The sequence below is a fragment of the Suncus etruscus genome, chromosome X (assembly GCF_024139225.1).
Source record: "Suncus etruscus isolate mSunEtr1 chromosome X, mSunEtr1.pri.cur, whole genome shotgun sequence".
In the NCBI taxonomy this organism is placed as follows: Eukaryota; Metazoa; Chordata; class Mammalia; order Eulipotyphla; family Soricidae; genus Suncus; species Suncus etruscus.
This window is the reverse complement of record NC_064868.1, coordinates 71,094,246-71,107,479: the sequence shown is the minus strand read 5'-3', so window position 1 is coordinate 71,107,479 and position 13,234 is coordinate 71,094,246. Positions and strand designations below refer to the sequence as shown.

General features: G+C 39.2%; 1 protein-coding gene across 1 annotated transcript; it reads left to right on the top strand.

Annotated features, from left to right (window-relative positions):
* Nucleotides 1-216: 216 nt before the first annotated feature.
* LOC125998902 (uncharacterized) lies at nucleotides 217-2,022 on the top strand. The gene is made up of 5 exons (XM_049766933.1): nucleotides 217-258; nucleotides 498-760; nucleotides 919-1,046; nucleotides 1,214-1,557; nucleotides 1,792-2,022. The coding sequence occupies exons 1-5, from the start codon at nucleotides 217-219 to the stop codon at nucleotides 2,020-2,022; spliced, it is 1,008 nt and encodes a 335-aa protein (XP_049622890.1).
* The last annotated feature ends 11,212 nt before the right edge of the window (nucleotides 2,023-13,234 follow it).

The window sequence follows — 13,234 nt, the reverse complement described above, 5'->3', positions numbered from 1 at the left end:
TTTTTTTTTTTCAAAAAAACCCCCAAACCAAAATTATTTTGCAGCACGCAGTTTAAGAAATAAAAAAAAAAATACAGAGGACACATATAGCTCATTCAGTCACCCTGCATCTCTCTGACAAGTATTCTGCTCCCTCTCTACTCCAGTTCCCTAAATTTTCTTGAAGGGGGTGTCTTTAGGGGACTTGATGGGTAATGGTGGTTGTGCCAGTGCAGGATGTGGTGGGACATCCGAGGGCAGGAAAGCAAATGGCTGGATGTAAGAAGAGATAAAGCAGAAAAGACAAAGTAAAGGCCTGTTTAGCCGAGAGTGGGAAAGAAAGCATTGTGTATGGTCCCTGGTAACCAGAGCAGGTCCCACTCCAACCACAGGGAGGTGATGCTACTTGTTGGACCTCGTATTGGAGAGAATAGACAAGAGTGACAGATCACTGCGCACTGTGGCCACGGCACAAGCAAGTGCCAGTGAAATGGGACTTGACTGTGCCTATTCTCAAGAGGGTGGGTCATAGGGGTCTGGTTGCGCTGGTTGCGGGAACTGGGGTGCAGCTAGACAGTGACGCGAGGCCTTCACGTGACCGAGAGCTGCAGAAGAACGCATCCTTACCCCTTTGGGTACCAGCTCCCTGCTGCCTTCAGGACAGCGGGCTGGCATTGGGCCCGGAAAAAGCCAAGCAGGTAAGGGCCCTGTTGCCCTCATGCCAGGGCACTGGCGGCAACGACCTGCTGACCGCACAAATCTGGCAAAGGGGATCTGTGCAGTAGATTCTGGCCAGGTTTCTCCATTCTACTCCCCATGTTTTGCGGCACGAACATAGCAGCGCCTGGGTCGGGGTGGCTGGGCTCAAGGGCTACTGAGTTTTTAGAGCAGTCCACAGAGCAATTAAGAACAAGGGGCAATCGTTCCGAGTTTCTTTAGAAAAATGATGGGCGTACCTGAAGCAGAACGGTGGGTGGAGGGGGCAGAAAACCTGTGGCGAAGGCAGCTAGGAGAGCCAGAGTCTGTAGTTGCCTTTGCAGCTAGGATCCCAACCCGGTTGTGCGCAGGTCTGTGGGTCCTAGTGTCTCGTTGGCTCACTTGCGGCAGAGAAGGAAACAGCAAAGATTGGCCCAGGTTGGTGCAGGAGACAATAGGATGGGGGTGCGGGTCCAGGGCCCACTCTGAGACCCCTCCGAATTTACTTCTGCTCTCCTCCATTTTGATGACTGCAAAGCTCTGGATAAGAATCCTGGGGAAGAAAAAATGGTGGGCACCGAGGGAGGGAGGGGGAAAGAGATGACTAGGGAAGGGGTTCGAACCAGAAGCCCCCTAGTGGACAAGCAATGCTCCGAAGGTGGAGGGAAATTTTCACCAAGTAAGGATCAGCTGATCAGTATTCCATACATTAATTCTCTCTCCTTGCTACTGTTTCCAATTTCTGTTCAAAGAATTCGACAACGAAAAACTCTCATCATGGCAAATGTCCACCAGGAAAACGACGGAATTGATCAGCCAATGCAGAACGGAGAGGAAAATCGCCCTTTGGGAAGGGGTGAAGGCCACCAGCCAGCAGGAAATAATAGAAGAGGACAAGTTGGGGCCCGGAGAGATAGCACAGCGGCGTTTGCCTCGCAAGCAGCCGATCCAGGACCAAAGGTGGTTGGTTCGAATCCCGGTGTCCCATATGGTCCCCCTGCCTGCCAGGAGCTATTTCTGAGCAGACAGCCAGGAGTAACCCCTGAGCACCGCCGGGTGTGGCCCAAAAACCGATAAAGAAAAAAAAAAAAAAAAAAAAAAAAAAAAAAAAAAAAAAGAAGAGGACAAGCTCACCGACTTGCCCCTAATTTCAGATGGGCCATACCAAATAGGCAGGTTAATGATGGGCTGGGTGGAGATGGAGATGATATGGAAATATTCATGGAGGAGATGAGAGAAATCAGGAGAAAACTTAGGGAGCTGCAGTTGAGAAATTGCCTGCGTATTCTTATGGGAGAACTTTCTAACCACCGTGAACATCATGATGAATTTTGCCTTATACCTTAATTCCTGCCATTTCCCCCTGAGATTAATACTGTGGTACCCTTTTTCTCTTTTCCCCTTGATTTTTGCTGATATGCTTTTACTGTTCCCTTTGCTGTGAACCTTATACAATTTCCTTATGTCGGGTTGGTTGTGTGTTACCAGCTTCTAATTGGAGATTGCCTTTGCATCTATTCTAAGTTTTTTTGTCAATAATAGGGTTTCACATTTGTATGGTAAAATGTAAAGTGAAATAAAGCAGTTAAAATAAACCTGCATATTTATTGTCTCATTAAAACAAAGAATTGAAATCAAATGCTCTAGTTTTATTAACTGGGACACATTTTCCTGTGGTTAGATAGATATATGAGTTTTTCATTATTTTGTCTGGATTTTTAGGATCAATTAGAATACTTTTTCAATGAGTTTGTGCATAAAGTAAGGGAACATAATAATTATTAGTTGAACTAAAGAATAAACTTTAAATATCTTCTAGTCTTACCTGGAAGAATAAACCTTGCCTTAAGTATAGATACATTACTTTAATGAGTCAATCTTCCTTTAAGTGATATGAAAAACAATGCTTACCTTTCAGGGCTTCTGAATATGGTGTGGAACTGTATTGGCCAGCCTCCTCTATGCAACTCCCCAGCATATAACAGGATCCTGCCCACCTTCAGGTACTTGGGAAGGACTATAGGACTTTTCAACCAGGCTCACAAGTCCAAAAGGCAAATGTAGGTGAGTTCCACCTTGTTGTTCCTCTCTTATTTGCAATTCATCTTCCATCCTGCCAATTGGGCATACTTACCCTTCTGCTGGTTATCAGTTCTATTTTCAGTACTGTTGTACTCATGGTAATAAAAACTCACTAGTTTCTCTCAAATCCCCCTCTCCTTTCTTTGACATCAATTAGTTTTGGAAAAAATACTGATATTCTAATCCCACTTTAGAGTTACACATACAAGTGTATACCACCTTGGTTCTTGTTTGGTTTTATGTTCTTGGTTTTATGTTGTTTCTTAATAAAATAGGGTTTATGTTTTTTATTTTTATGTCCATTTCTTTTTAAACTTAAACATGAGTACACTTGGAACAGTTTCAGGGAAGACATCTCCCTTAGGGTGCCCAGAATTATATTATTTAAAACCCTCCAAGACAGAAAGGGAAAGTGTCTCATTAAAACAAAAAGTCATGCTCTGTGTTTAGGGGATCCATTCAGCGTCAGCTAAAGCAGCTGCCTGCAAGGCAAATGACTAACTCTTGTACTTTTTCTCAAGTTTCTAGTAAGTAGTACTTTTAATGTCCAAAATAGCACAGTAAAAAGCTCAAACCCAACATCTTTTTGTTTGTTTTGTTTTTGTTTTTTGGGCCACACCCAGTGACGCTCAGGGATTATTCCTGGCTATGTGCTCAGATATCGCTCTTGGGGGACATACGGGACACTGGGGGATCGAACCGCAGTCTGTCCTGGGTCAGCTGTATGCAAGGCAAACACCCTACCACTGTGCCATCGCTCTGCCCCCCACCCAATGTCTTAATGTATTGCCAGTGGTGTGCTCAAGGGACCATTTACTTTGTCAAGAATCGAATCAGAGCCAGCCATGTATAAGGTAAGTTTTATAACTCATGCACTGTCTTTCCAGTTCCTGTTATATATTTTGTTTTGTTTTGTTTTGGGACAATATACAGGGTACTCAGGTCTTAATCCTAGTCTTCTTTTACTAATCCCTCCTGTTGGGGCTCAGGGAAACATATGAAGTGCCAGAGGTTAAACTTCAGTGGACTTGGCAGGGATGCACTCTACCTGTTGTACTATCTCTCCAGTGACCACTGTAATATTTTTAAACTTTGTATAGGTCATATTAATAGAAACATATCTCTTACTTGCAATGGTAGTTGATGCCTTGAAGAAAATGTTTCAAAATGATGAAGCTTGGATAACATTCCTGGTTCCAACTTCTGTTTCACCACCTGAATCAGCTTAAAAGAACCATTTTAAGTTTCTCCAGTTCATTCTCATGCATCTGAGTTTTGACAGTGTAAGTACAGAGAAAGACAACAGCAATTACATTATTTTATAATCTTTTTGAGCTGAATTATGTTTCCAGGAATATATAATCAAACACAAGAAACAATATATGCATTTATTTAAACTGGTTTGGCTGGCAACTTCCCTCTTCACAACCATTTCAAAGGTACAGAGAGAGTACATAGGTTTGTATATAGTGTTTTGTGTTCTTGGAATAAATTCCTAAGGGTAAAATAATATATTTTTTGGTTTTGAACCACACTAAGCAGTGCTTAGGGCTTACTCCTAGCTCTGCACTCAAGAATAACTCAGGGGCCAGAGTGGTAGCACAGTGGTAGGGCCTTTGCCTTGCATATGACTGACCCAGGATGGACGCGGCTTTGATCCCTGACATCCCAGAAGGTCCCCTGAGCCAGGAGCAATTTCTGAGCGCAGAGCCAGAAGTAACCTCTGAGTGTAGTCAGATGTGGCTCAGAAAACCAAAAAGCAAACAAACACTCAAGAATAACTCGAATGTTGCACTGGTGAAGGGGAATATTTTGTTTATGACTGAAACTCAACTACAAAAAGGCTTGTAATTGTGGTGCTTAAATAAAGATTTATTTTTTAAAGATTTATATATATTAAAAAAATAACTCAGGCTCTGTGCTCAGTTGGTTGAGAGGTCATGTGGTGTGCCAGGGATCAAACCTGGGTTGGCCATGTGCAAGGCAAACACCATACCCAGTGTGCTATTGCTCCAGCCCCCATAAATGTAATTTTTATTTTATTTTGTCTTGGGGATACACCCTATATTAGTCAAGTACTACTTCTGTTTCTATTCAGGAATCACTCCTGACAGTCCTCAGGGTACCATATCGCTTAGTTGGGATAGAACCTACCTGAACCAGCCAGATACAAGGCAAGTACGTTACCGACTCTACTGTTGTTCCTAGACTTCTTATAGAATCACTGTGAAATAGAGTTTAAAAAGATGTAAATTGTTAAGATTCAGTTATACAATGTTCCAACATCCACTCATTCACCATTATCGCTTTCCCACAACTAGTGTCGCTAGTTTGAACATAGTAAATACAGATGCCTTTTCTGCATTGTGTTTTTGGGCCCTAGATTATATTTCTAGAAATGGTATTGCTGAGTCAAATGGCAGCTCAATTTCTAGTTTTTTTTTAAGGAAAGTCCGTAATATTTTCCAAAAAGGCTAGAGCAGTCGACACCCAAACCAGCATTGAATGAGAGTTCCTTTTCCCCAAGAAACTAGACAGAGTCTTGGTAAAAAGTGCATTTTGACCAGGAAATGGTCATTTTACTCAGCCAGTCAAGCTTCTAGCTCTCTGTGGCTTTCTCTGCTTTTTTTAGCCAGAGAAGGGAAATCCTCACACCACAATTTGGGGGGATTGGGGAACACATGTCTGGAAGCAATGCTGACACAAAAAATAATCCACACCAAGTAAGGGATATGAAACAAGTTCAGGAATTTCCACAGCACGCAGAATAGCTGTCAGACAGGCAAATTGTGGAACAAACTATAAAAAAATCTCTGAACTGTGGTCTTTATTAGGAAAAGTAGGACTACTCCCAAAAGTGGATAACAAGTAGGGATAGGAGGACAATCCAGATGTTCTTCCCACCCAAGTGTTACAAACACATCCAAAGAAGAAGCCACCCTAATTAGGGAGAAAAACTGGTTATTCCAACAACTCCCTTAGTGTTTTTTTTAAAAAGTAGAAATATGAGTTAAGCCAGAATAAACTGTGTTCCAAAGTTGTCTGAGAAAAGCAGAAACCCTTTTCTAGAGGCTCAAAAGATGACTGTATTTTGCATAGGCTGAGAAAAAGTTGGGAAAATTATAAAACATATTTTTTAGCCTAAGAGCAGGGTGTTTTTATTCATAAAGCAATCTGGTCATATAACCAAATATAGGCTTTAGGCAGTCTGATTTTGTCTAACCCTGGAGTTTTTCTTCTAGATACCAGGAAAAGTTTCCTTTACAGCAGTTTTTGCAGTCAAGCTTTAATAATTATGGATCTTGGGTTTTTACAGGTCCTATATCAGTGTGCCAAGAAGTATGTGTTGTATTTAATTCGTCATTAAAGCATGGCCTAGAAGCCCACCCTGGTCATGTCAGTGCCAGGGCCTCTCAAAAACGTGGCCTGTGTTGTCTGGGATGGTGCAGAAGAAGACTGTGCTGGTTCTGATAATGGGATACAAGTTTCAGGGGTGTAGAACTGATCTTTAAGCAACTGACACCTAAGTCAAGTTTTCATGACAAATGCTAATGGTGGAAGGCTTCCCTGCAAATATAAATTTGCAGCCAAACTTTATCTCCATGTATAAGCCTGGAGCTGGTTAATGGAAAATATAATTCCTTTTGTGCTTCAGGGGTTAATAGCCTAGGGCTGTTTAAAGCAGTCTCCTTCCAGTGTGTGGAATAAATTGCTGAGCTCAGAGTTGGAAATTTCAAGGAAGAGTCAGATAGAATTGATATCTCCCAACATCTTTTGAAAATCATTAAGGGTTCTGAGATCTTTCTGATAAATGGAGATTTCTCTGGGGATGCACTGAGATGCATTGAATAACATAGCCTAAAGATTGATAAGGGGGCAGTATCTCAATATTTTCCTTGCGGAAAGTTCACTTAATAGACAAATTGACTAATAAAATGAGAAAAGTGACAATTAGGACATCTATCCTTTGTATTTTAATGCAATACATATGTAGGCAATTTACATTAGAGGCTACAAAAATTATATGAAAAGCAAAAGGGAAGATTACAATGGCTGGCTGGATTAGTTTGAGATTGCATGAACCCACTAAGTGATTTCAAGATCTCTTAAAAATTAAACAAATTGCTCTTAGTGGAGCGATGCTATAAAAATAATGAACACACTTACCTTAGCTAAATATATTAATTGGACTAAGCCACTAAAGCCATTCACCAAGTTAATATAAATAATGTGGCAGTGAGATAGAAGTCCACAACACAATTGGATTACAGTCAGTAATATCAAGTATGCATACTTTGTAAGACAGTAATGATTTTTAAGCAAATGAGAAGTATGCTGACCAACTTCATGTGTGAACTTTATGTGGTCATAAAGTAAATTTATATATTTGAAAAATTATTTCTGAGTCTGAGAGGGCAATTCCTGCTTTTAACATATATATGTATATATATATATATCTGAGTAAAGCATATTGCCTTTACTAATATGGGTATAGTAATACCCATAATTACCAAATATGGATCAGATATGAATAAAGATGTTTACTTTGCCTTCTGTCCTAAACTAGACAAACAGTTGTCCAATTCCTACTTTTCCAGTCTTGAATTGTGATACTCCAAAGACTCTTGAGTCTACAGGTTGCTAATCTTTAAACTTCTGGCTTCTAGTATCATGGAGCCAATTCTGTAAAATGAACATCACTTCCACTTTTAATCAAAATTTCAGAAAGAATTTTTTGTATAATATTCTTATCTATTTTCCACAGCCATTACATCTCTGGTTCTGTCACATTAATTGAACTGACTTTGCTTTATTTTCTGATTCCCTCATGCTTTTTAAAATTTATTTTTTATTGAATCAGAGTCAAATTTGCAATCTTCTTAATGATGGTTTACTCATGCACACAATTCCAACACCAGTGCAATATCAGTGTGCTTACCTCCATAACCAAGGACCCCAGAAGCCCTCCTTTTCAATTCTTTTCCCACCAACTGAAAACTGTTGATCAGTTCTCTTATTTTGTTGCTGTTGGAACTTTGTTACTACTTTGCAATGCATCTTTAAGTCAAATATATGAGAACATTTTTTATATGTATTCCTTCCTTACTGATTTCATTTGGTATGTTCTCTAATTCCATCATTATTGCTGCATTTTATTCTTTCTTAGAGTTATATAGTATTCCATTGTGTATATACACTACAACTTAGAGATTCATCCAACAATAGTTTGGCACTTGCATTGTTTCTTTATCTTGGCTACTGAACCGAGTTAGCAATCAACATAGGTATGTGCATATTCTTTCTAATTTAATTTTTTTTAAAAATTGTGTTTGCTGTACAGACACCGTAAGTAGTATTGCTATGACTTATAGTAGTTCTATTCCTATTTTTGCAAGATCTTCATATTGCTTCCCATAGAGACTGAATGAGAAGAAATTCCCAGTGATGGTTTTTGAAGGTTTCTTTCTACAACCCTGCCAATAATGGCTACTTCCAGATTTTTTTGGTATGTATCATTTTCACTGGATTTACATCTCAATATTTTTTTGATTTGCATTTTCCTAATGATGAACACTTTGATATCTCTTGATTATCAGTATGCCTTCTTTTGGGAAATTGTGGGTTCAATCCCTGCTCCATTTAGGGATTGTCATTGGTTAATTTTTGTTGTTGAGTTTTGTGTGTTTTATAGATTTTTGGATATCAACCCTTATCTGATAATATAGTGGTCAAATATGATCTCCCCCTTAGTATGGTGTCATTTTTTATAGATTCTGTTTCTTTCACAGTGAGGAAAAATTTTAATTTGATGTATTCCCTTTGTTCTTTGTTTTGTTTTCTTTGTCATTGTGGTCATCTTGTTGTAGACACATTTGAGGTCAATTTCCTGGAGAATTCTGTTGATGTATTTTTAAGTGCAATTTATATATTCTCACATAAACTTGAGATCTTTAATCCCCTTTTTGAAATAGCAAATTCATCATGTACAATAATGAATACCAGCCTTTGTGTTAAAATATCTAGGCACAAATAATTCATATAAACATAAGTTATATGAACCATTGTCTTTATCACAGATATCTTAGCAATAACTCATAGTCTCTTATTTCCTTACCATATGCTACCTAGCGTTAGGCTTGTATACGAAGTTTGATTTCTTATAATCACCTCTATATCTTTCTATTGTGATGGTGATTTGAGAGTGCATCTTAAACCAAGATCAGGAACTAACTTTCGCACAATTGAGAGCCTGATGGTGAAAATATTGGCAAGTCAAACACTTCTTTTATCACTGGATTTTTCAACAAAGTAATGTTTTACTGCAGCCTACAATGCAGTGAAAGTGGTAAAAAAAAACCTCAAATCTATTCCCTTGCTTTTAATATTTAAAAAGTTTTAAATATAACTTATTTTTTTTATTTTTTTGGGGTCACATCCAACAGCACTCAGGAATTACTCCTGGATCTATGCACAGAAATCGCTCCTGGCAGGCTCGGGGGACCATATGGGATGCCAGGATTTGAACCACCGTCCTTCTGCATGCATGGCAAATGCCTTACCTCCATGCCATCTCTCTGGCCCCTAAATATAACTTTTTTTTGTTTTTGGGCCACACCCGGCGTTGCTCAGGGGTTACTCCTGACTGTCTGCTCAGAAATAGCTCCTGGCAGGCACGGGGGACCATATGGGACACCAGCATTCGAACCAACCACCTTAGGTCCTGGATCGGCTGCTTGCAAGGCAAACGCCGCTGTGCTATCTCTCCAGGCCCAAAATATAACTTTTATTAAAACTTTCATTTTTATATTTCTTAAAAAATGAGGTACATTTCAGGTCAAACAGGGTCTAAGACTTGAGGAAAATCAGGAGTTCTCAGAAAAAAAAAAAGATGACAAGTTTCTTGTGTACTTCCTTCTATAGCAATAGGTATTCTATTATTTTGCCTGTTTTGAAGGAAAATGACAAACCAGAACTGTGTTGTGGTTTGAGTCAGTTTCTGATTGTTGTTGTTTCTTACAAAATATTTGTAAAACTGTAAATAATTTGCTGAGTAAAATATGAATCACTTTTTTTTGCTTAACCTAATTTATTAATGTTACATATCTCTGTCCTATTAGAAACATGGATTCAATCTGTGTTGAATGCATCATGATTATATTATAACTAGTCTCTCTGCCTTCTTTTTGTCATGGTCACATGGCTCATTTTGGAGGGAGAACCCTAAACCACCTTTCTAGTGTCAGAATGACCATATTTATCAGAGGATGATATAGTTGTAACATCTGTTGCATGTAGAATCTTTTTATGATTTTCTCAAAACATGTAAACACTTGGTTACACAAATTTCCATGTTCATAACTTCCCAATTTCAATTGGGGCCTGAATTAGAAAGATTACATGAGAAGAAATGTCATGAAGAGACTAAAGGAACCAGCAAAATGTTGTCATGATATATACCCATTGACATGTATATATACATGATCAGACTCATACTAGTACCAAATTATGTTTAAAATACTAGTACTGTTCCAAGAAAATTTGCTGTGCTCAATGAAGTCATATTCAATTCTCCAGTTCACAGCCAGGTGTAATACATAAATAAGTGAACTGTATCCTAAAATTTTCCATTTAGCAATGTATGGGGGATTAACATAGGATGGGCTATAGGTACTACCAGAAACAACATGTACTATGGAGCTATAAGAATTTATTGTCATATTTATATGGTAGAATAGTATGCTGACAGTATGACCCAGTTATAATAAAACAATATTGATAGGTGATTGTTGCCTGATTATAATTAGATAAAAATAAATCATATTGCTCATATGATGTGTGGAAACATGCACTTTCAAAGAGTGTTGTAAAATTTTTAATAATTTTAGGTCATGTTCACATATACTAGTCATTACAGTATTGAAAAAATGAACTATGATTTTTATTATAAAGAAATGATTAATAAGATAATTATCTGAATATGATGTAAAGCACATTATTGTTAGTAAAAGGGAATGTATAGAAACAATATTTCAATGCATTATTGAAGAAAAATTCTGTGTTACTTATACAATAAACTACCCTGTTGATATAACATTGATAAAACACTATTATAAAGTAATATATGATGTTGGGGCCAGAATGATAGCACATGGGTAGGGCACTTGCCTAGCACACAGCCTACCTGGATTTGATCTTCAATATCCCATATGCTTTCCTCAAGCACTGCCAGGGGTGACCCTGAGTGCAGAGCCAGGAATAGCCCCTGAGCTCCACCAGGTGTGGCCCTCCCAAAAAACAAACAAAAATATTAAGTAATATGTGATATCATAGAAATAGAAACATATAAACATAAAAACATGGTGATAATAGCACAATGCAGGGTACAAAGAATAAATGATATAGATCCCTTATTGCTTATCTATTCAGATTTTTCAAAGCAATATAACAATGATGTCTGTTCCACTCATCAGACTGTAAGGTCCGAATGACCCTCTCTCCAGCTGCCCGGCGCAGAGTAATGAAAAAGACTCAAACCCAGCAATGATGCAAGTGAGTTCTGATTTATTTTTCTGATCGATCAGGGTCCGAAAACGTTCTCGTAGCCAAGAAGAGGTTTGCGGACCCTGAGACCCTAAACCAGTCTTCTTTTATACAGAATTTTAAAGAGACAGCTGCATTCTTTTTTTTTTTTTTTTTTTTTTTTTGGTTTTTGGGCCACACCTGGTGACGCTCAGGGGTTACTCCTGGCTATGCGCTCAGAAGTCGCTCCTGGCTTGGGGGACCATATGGGACGCCGGGGGATCGAACCGCGGTCCGTCTCCTAGGCTAGCGCAGGTAAGGCAGGCACCTTACCTCGAGCGCCACTGCCCGGCCTCTTATCGTTAAAGCACAACCTTGGAGAGAAACAGGAATGAGCACTGACGTGGGAGAACTGTGTTCGAGGGTGGGAGATAAGAAGATTTCAAATTCCAAGACTTTTGAGTAGGTGGGCCACACAGGAGCAGCTCGTAAAACGCAGGAAACAGGGGAGGAGGAGCCGAGAGCAGGCAGGCAGCATCTGTAACTTCAGCAGATAAGAAATATGCAGGCACAGCATCTGTAACTCAGAAGATAAGAAATATGCAGGCAGCTAAAGAGAAATGACATACGGCTAGTTAAAAAAATGAAACAGAAGTAAGACAATCCAGGCAAGAGAGTTTTATACCACGTTTTAAGACTTTCAATCTTCATTACATGCTCATTTCTTTCAAGACCTTTTCATGCTGCATGAAGAAAGGTTTGATAGCTGTCAGGATACCTTAAACTTTTAAGTTGGGTATGCCATCTTTTTATACACATTTTAATAAAACTACAAATTCCTGTGTGTTCTGTCAACATTAAGATGCAGTTCAAGCTTCTGTCAAGAAGTGGCACCAAGGTACTACCAATATCTAGCCTCTCTGCAAAAAAGGATTGGCTCACAATATGAAGCTCATCACAAAGAGTGTAGTTAGGGAAATAATACACTAACCATTATCATGACTAACTTAATTGGCTCACAATATGAAGCTCATCACAAAGAGTGTAGTTAGGGAAATAATACACTAACCATTATCATGACTAACTTAATGAGAGAAGTAAAATGCCTGTTTCGAATACAGGCAGGGGTGAGGAAGAAAAGAGGTTGCAACCCCCCCCCCCCCGAACCCCTACCCGCAGGAGAATTGGGGAGTCACGAAGTTATTCGTGAGTCACGAAGAGGATCCGACCTGAAATGAAAAGAGGGGCTGGGAAAATAATGAGACTCAAGGCAAGGGTCCGATCAAGAGTCCACTTTAATGAGAGAGAAGCAAGCTTATATACCATGAGCAAAACAAAGAAGGTAGGGGGTGGTAATTTTCCACAGGAACATTCTGTTTTTCAAAGTTAAAGTTTACAGAGCTATTATCTTTTAACCACAAACTATACGTTGTTTTTCAGCTAGGTCCCTTGCAGTTGTTTTTCAGCTAGGTCCCTTGCAACAGAGTTTCAGATCTAGTCTTAACTCAAGCCTGTTTACACATCTCTTTACTGAAGCATATCGTGGTGGTGGGAATGTTGTACTGGTGAAGGGGGATGTTTTATGACTGAAACACAACTACAATCATGCTTGTAATCATGGTGGTTAAATATTTTTTACTAAAAATAAAATAAAATTGAATAAAATATTATCACTTAAAACCTATCTTATGACTCGCTCAGAAATTGCGCCTGGTTTGGGGAACATATGTGATGCCCGGGGATTGAACCACAGTCTGTCCTAGATTAGCATGTGCAAGGCAAACACCCTACAACTTGCTCCACCGCTCCGCCTACCCCCTTTTTTGTTGTTTTTGGGCCACACCCAGTAATGCTCAGGGGTAACACTCAGGTGCTCAGAAGTCGCTCCTGGATGAGGGACATATGGGATGCTTGGGGATCGAACCATAGTTCTTCTTAGGTTAGCACTTGCAAGGCA

Excerpts from the sequence above, each read along its gene's own strand:
- LOC125998902 (XM_049766933.1), top strand. The coding sequence starts at position 217 with ATGTGGTGGGACATCCGAGGGCAGGAAAGCAAATGGCTGGAT. Across the intron at positions 761-918 it reads TGGCAAAGGGGATCTGTGCA|AAAAATGATGGGCGTACCTG; the intron begins GTAGATTCTGGC and ends GAGTTTCTTTAG. Across the intron at positions 1,558-1,791 it reads GCCACCAGCCAGCAGGAAAT|AGAAGAGGACAAGCTCACCG; the intron begins AATAGAAGAGGA and ends AAAAAAAAAAAA.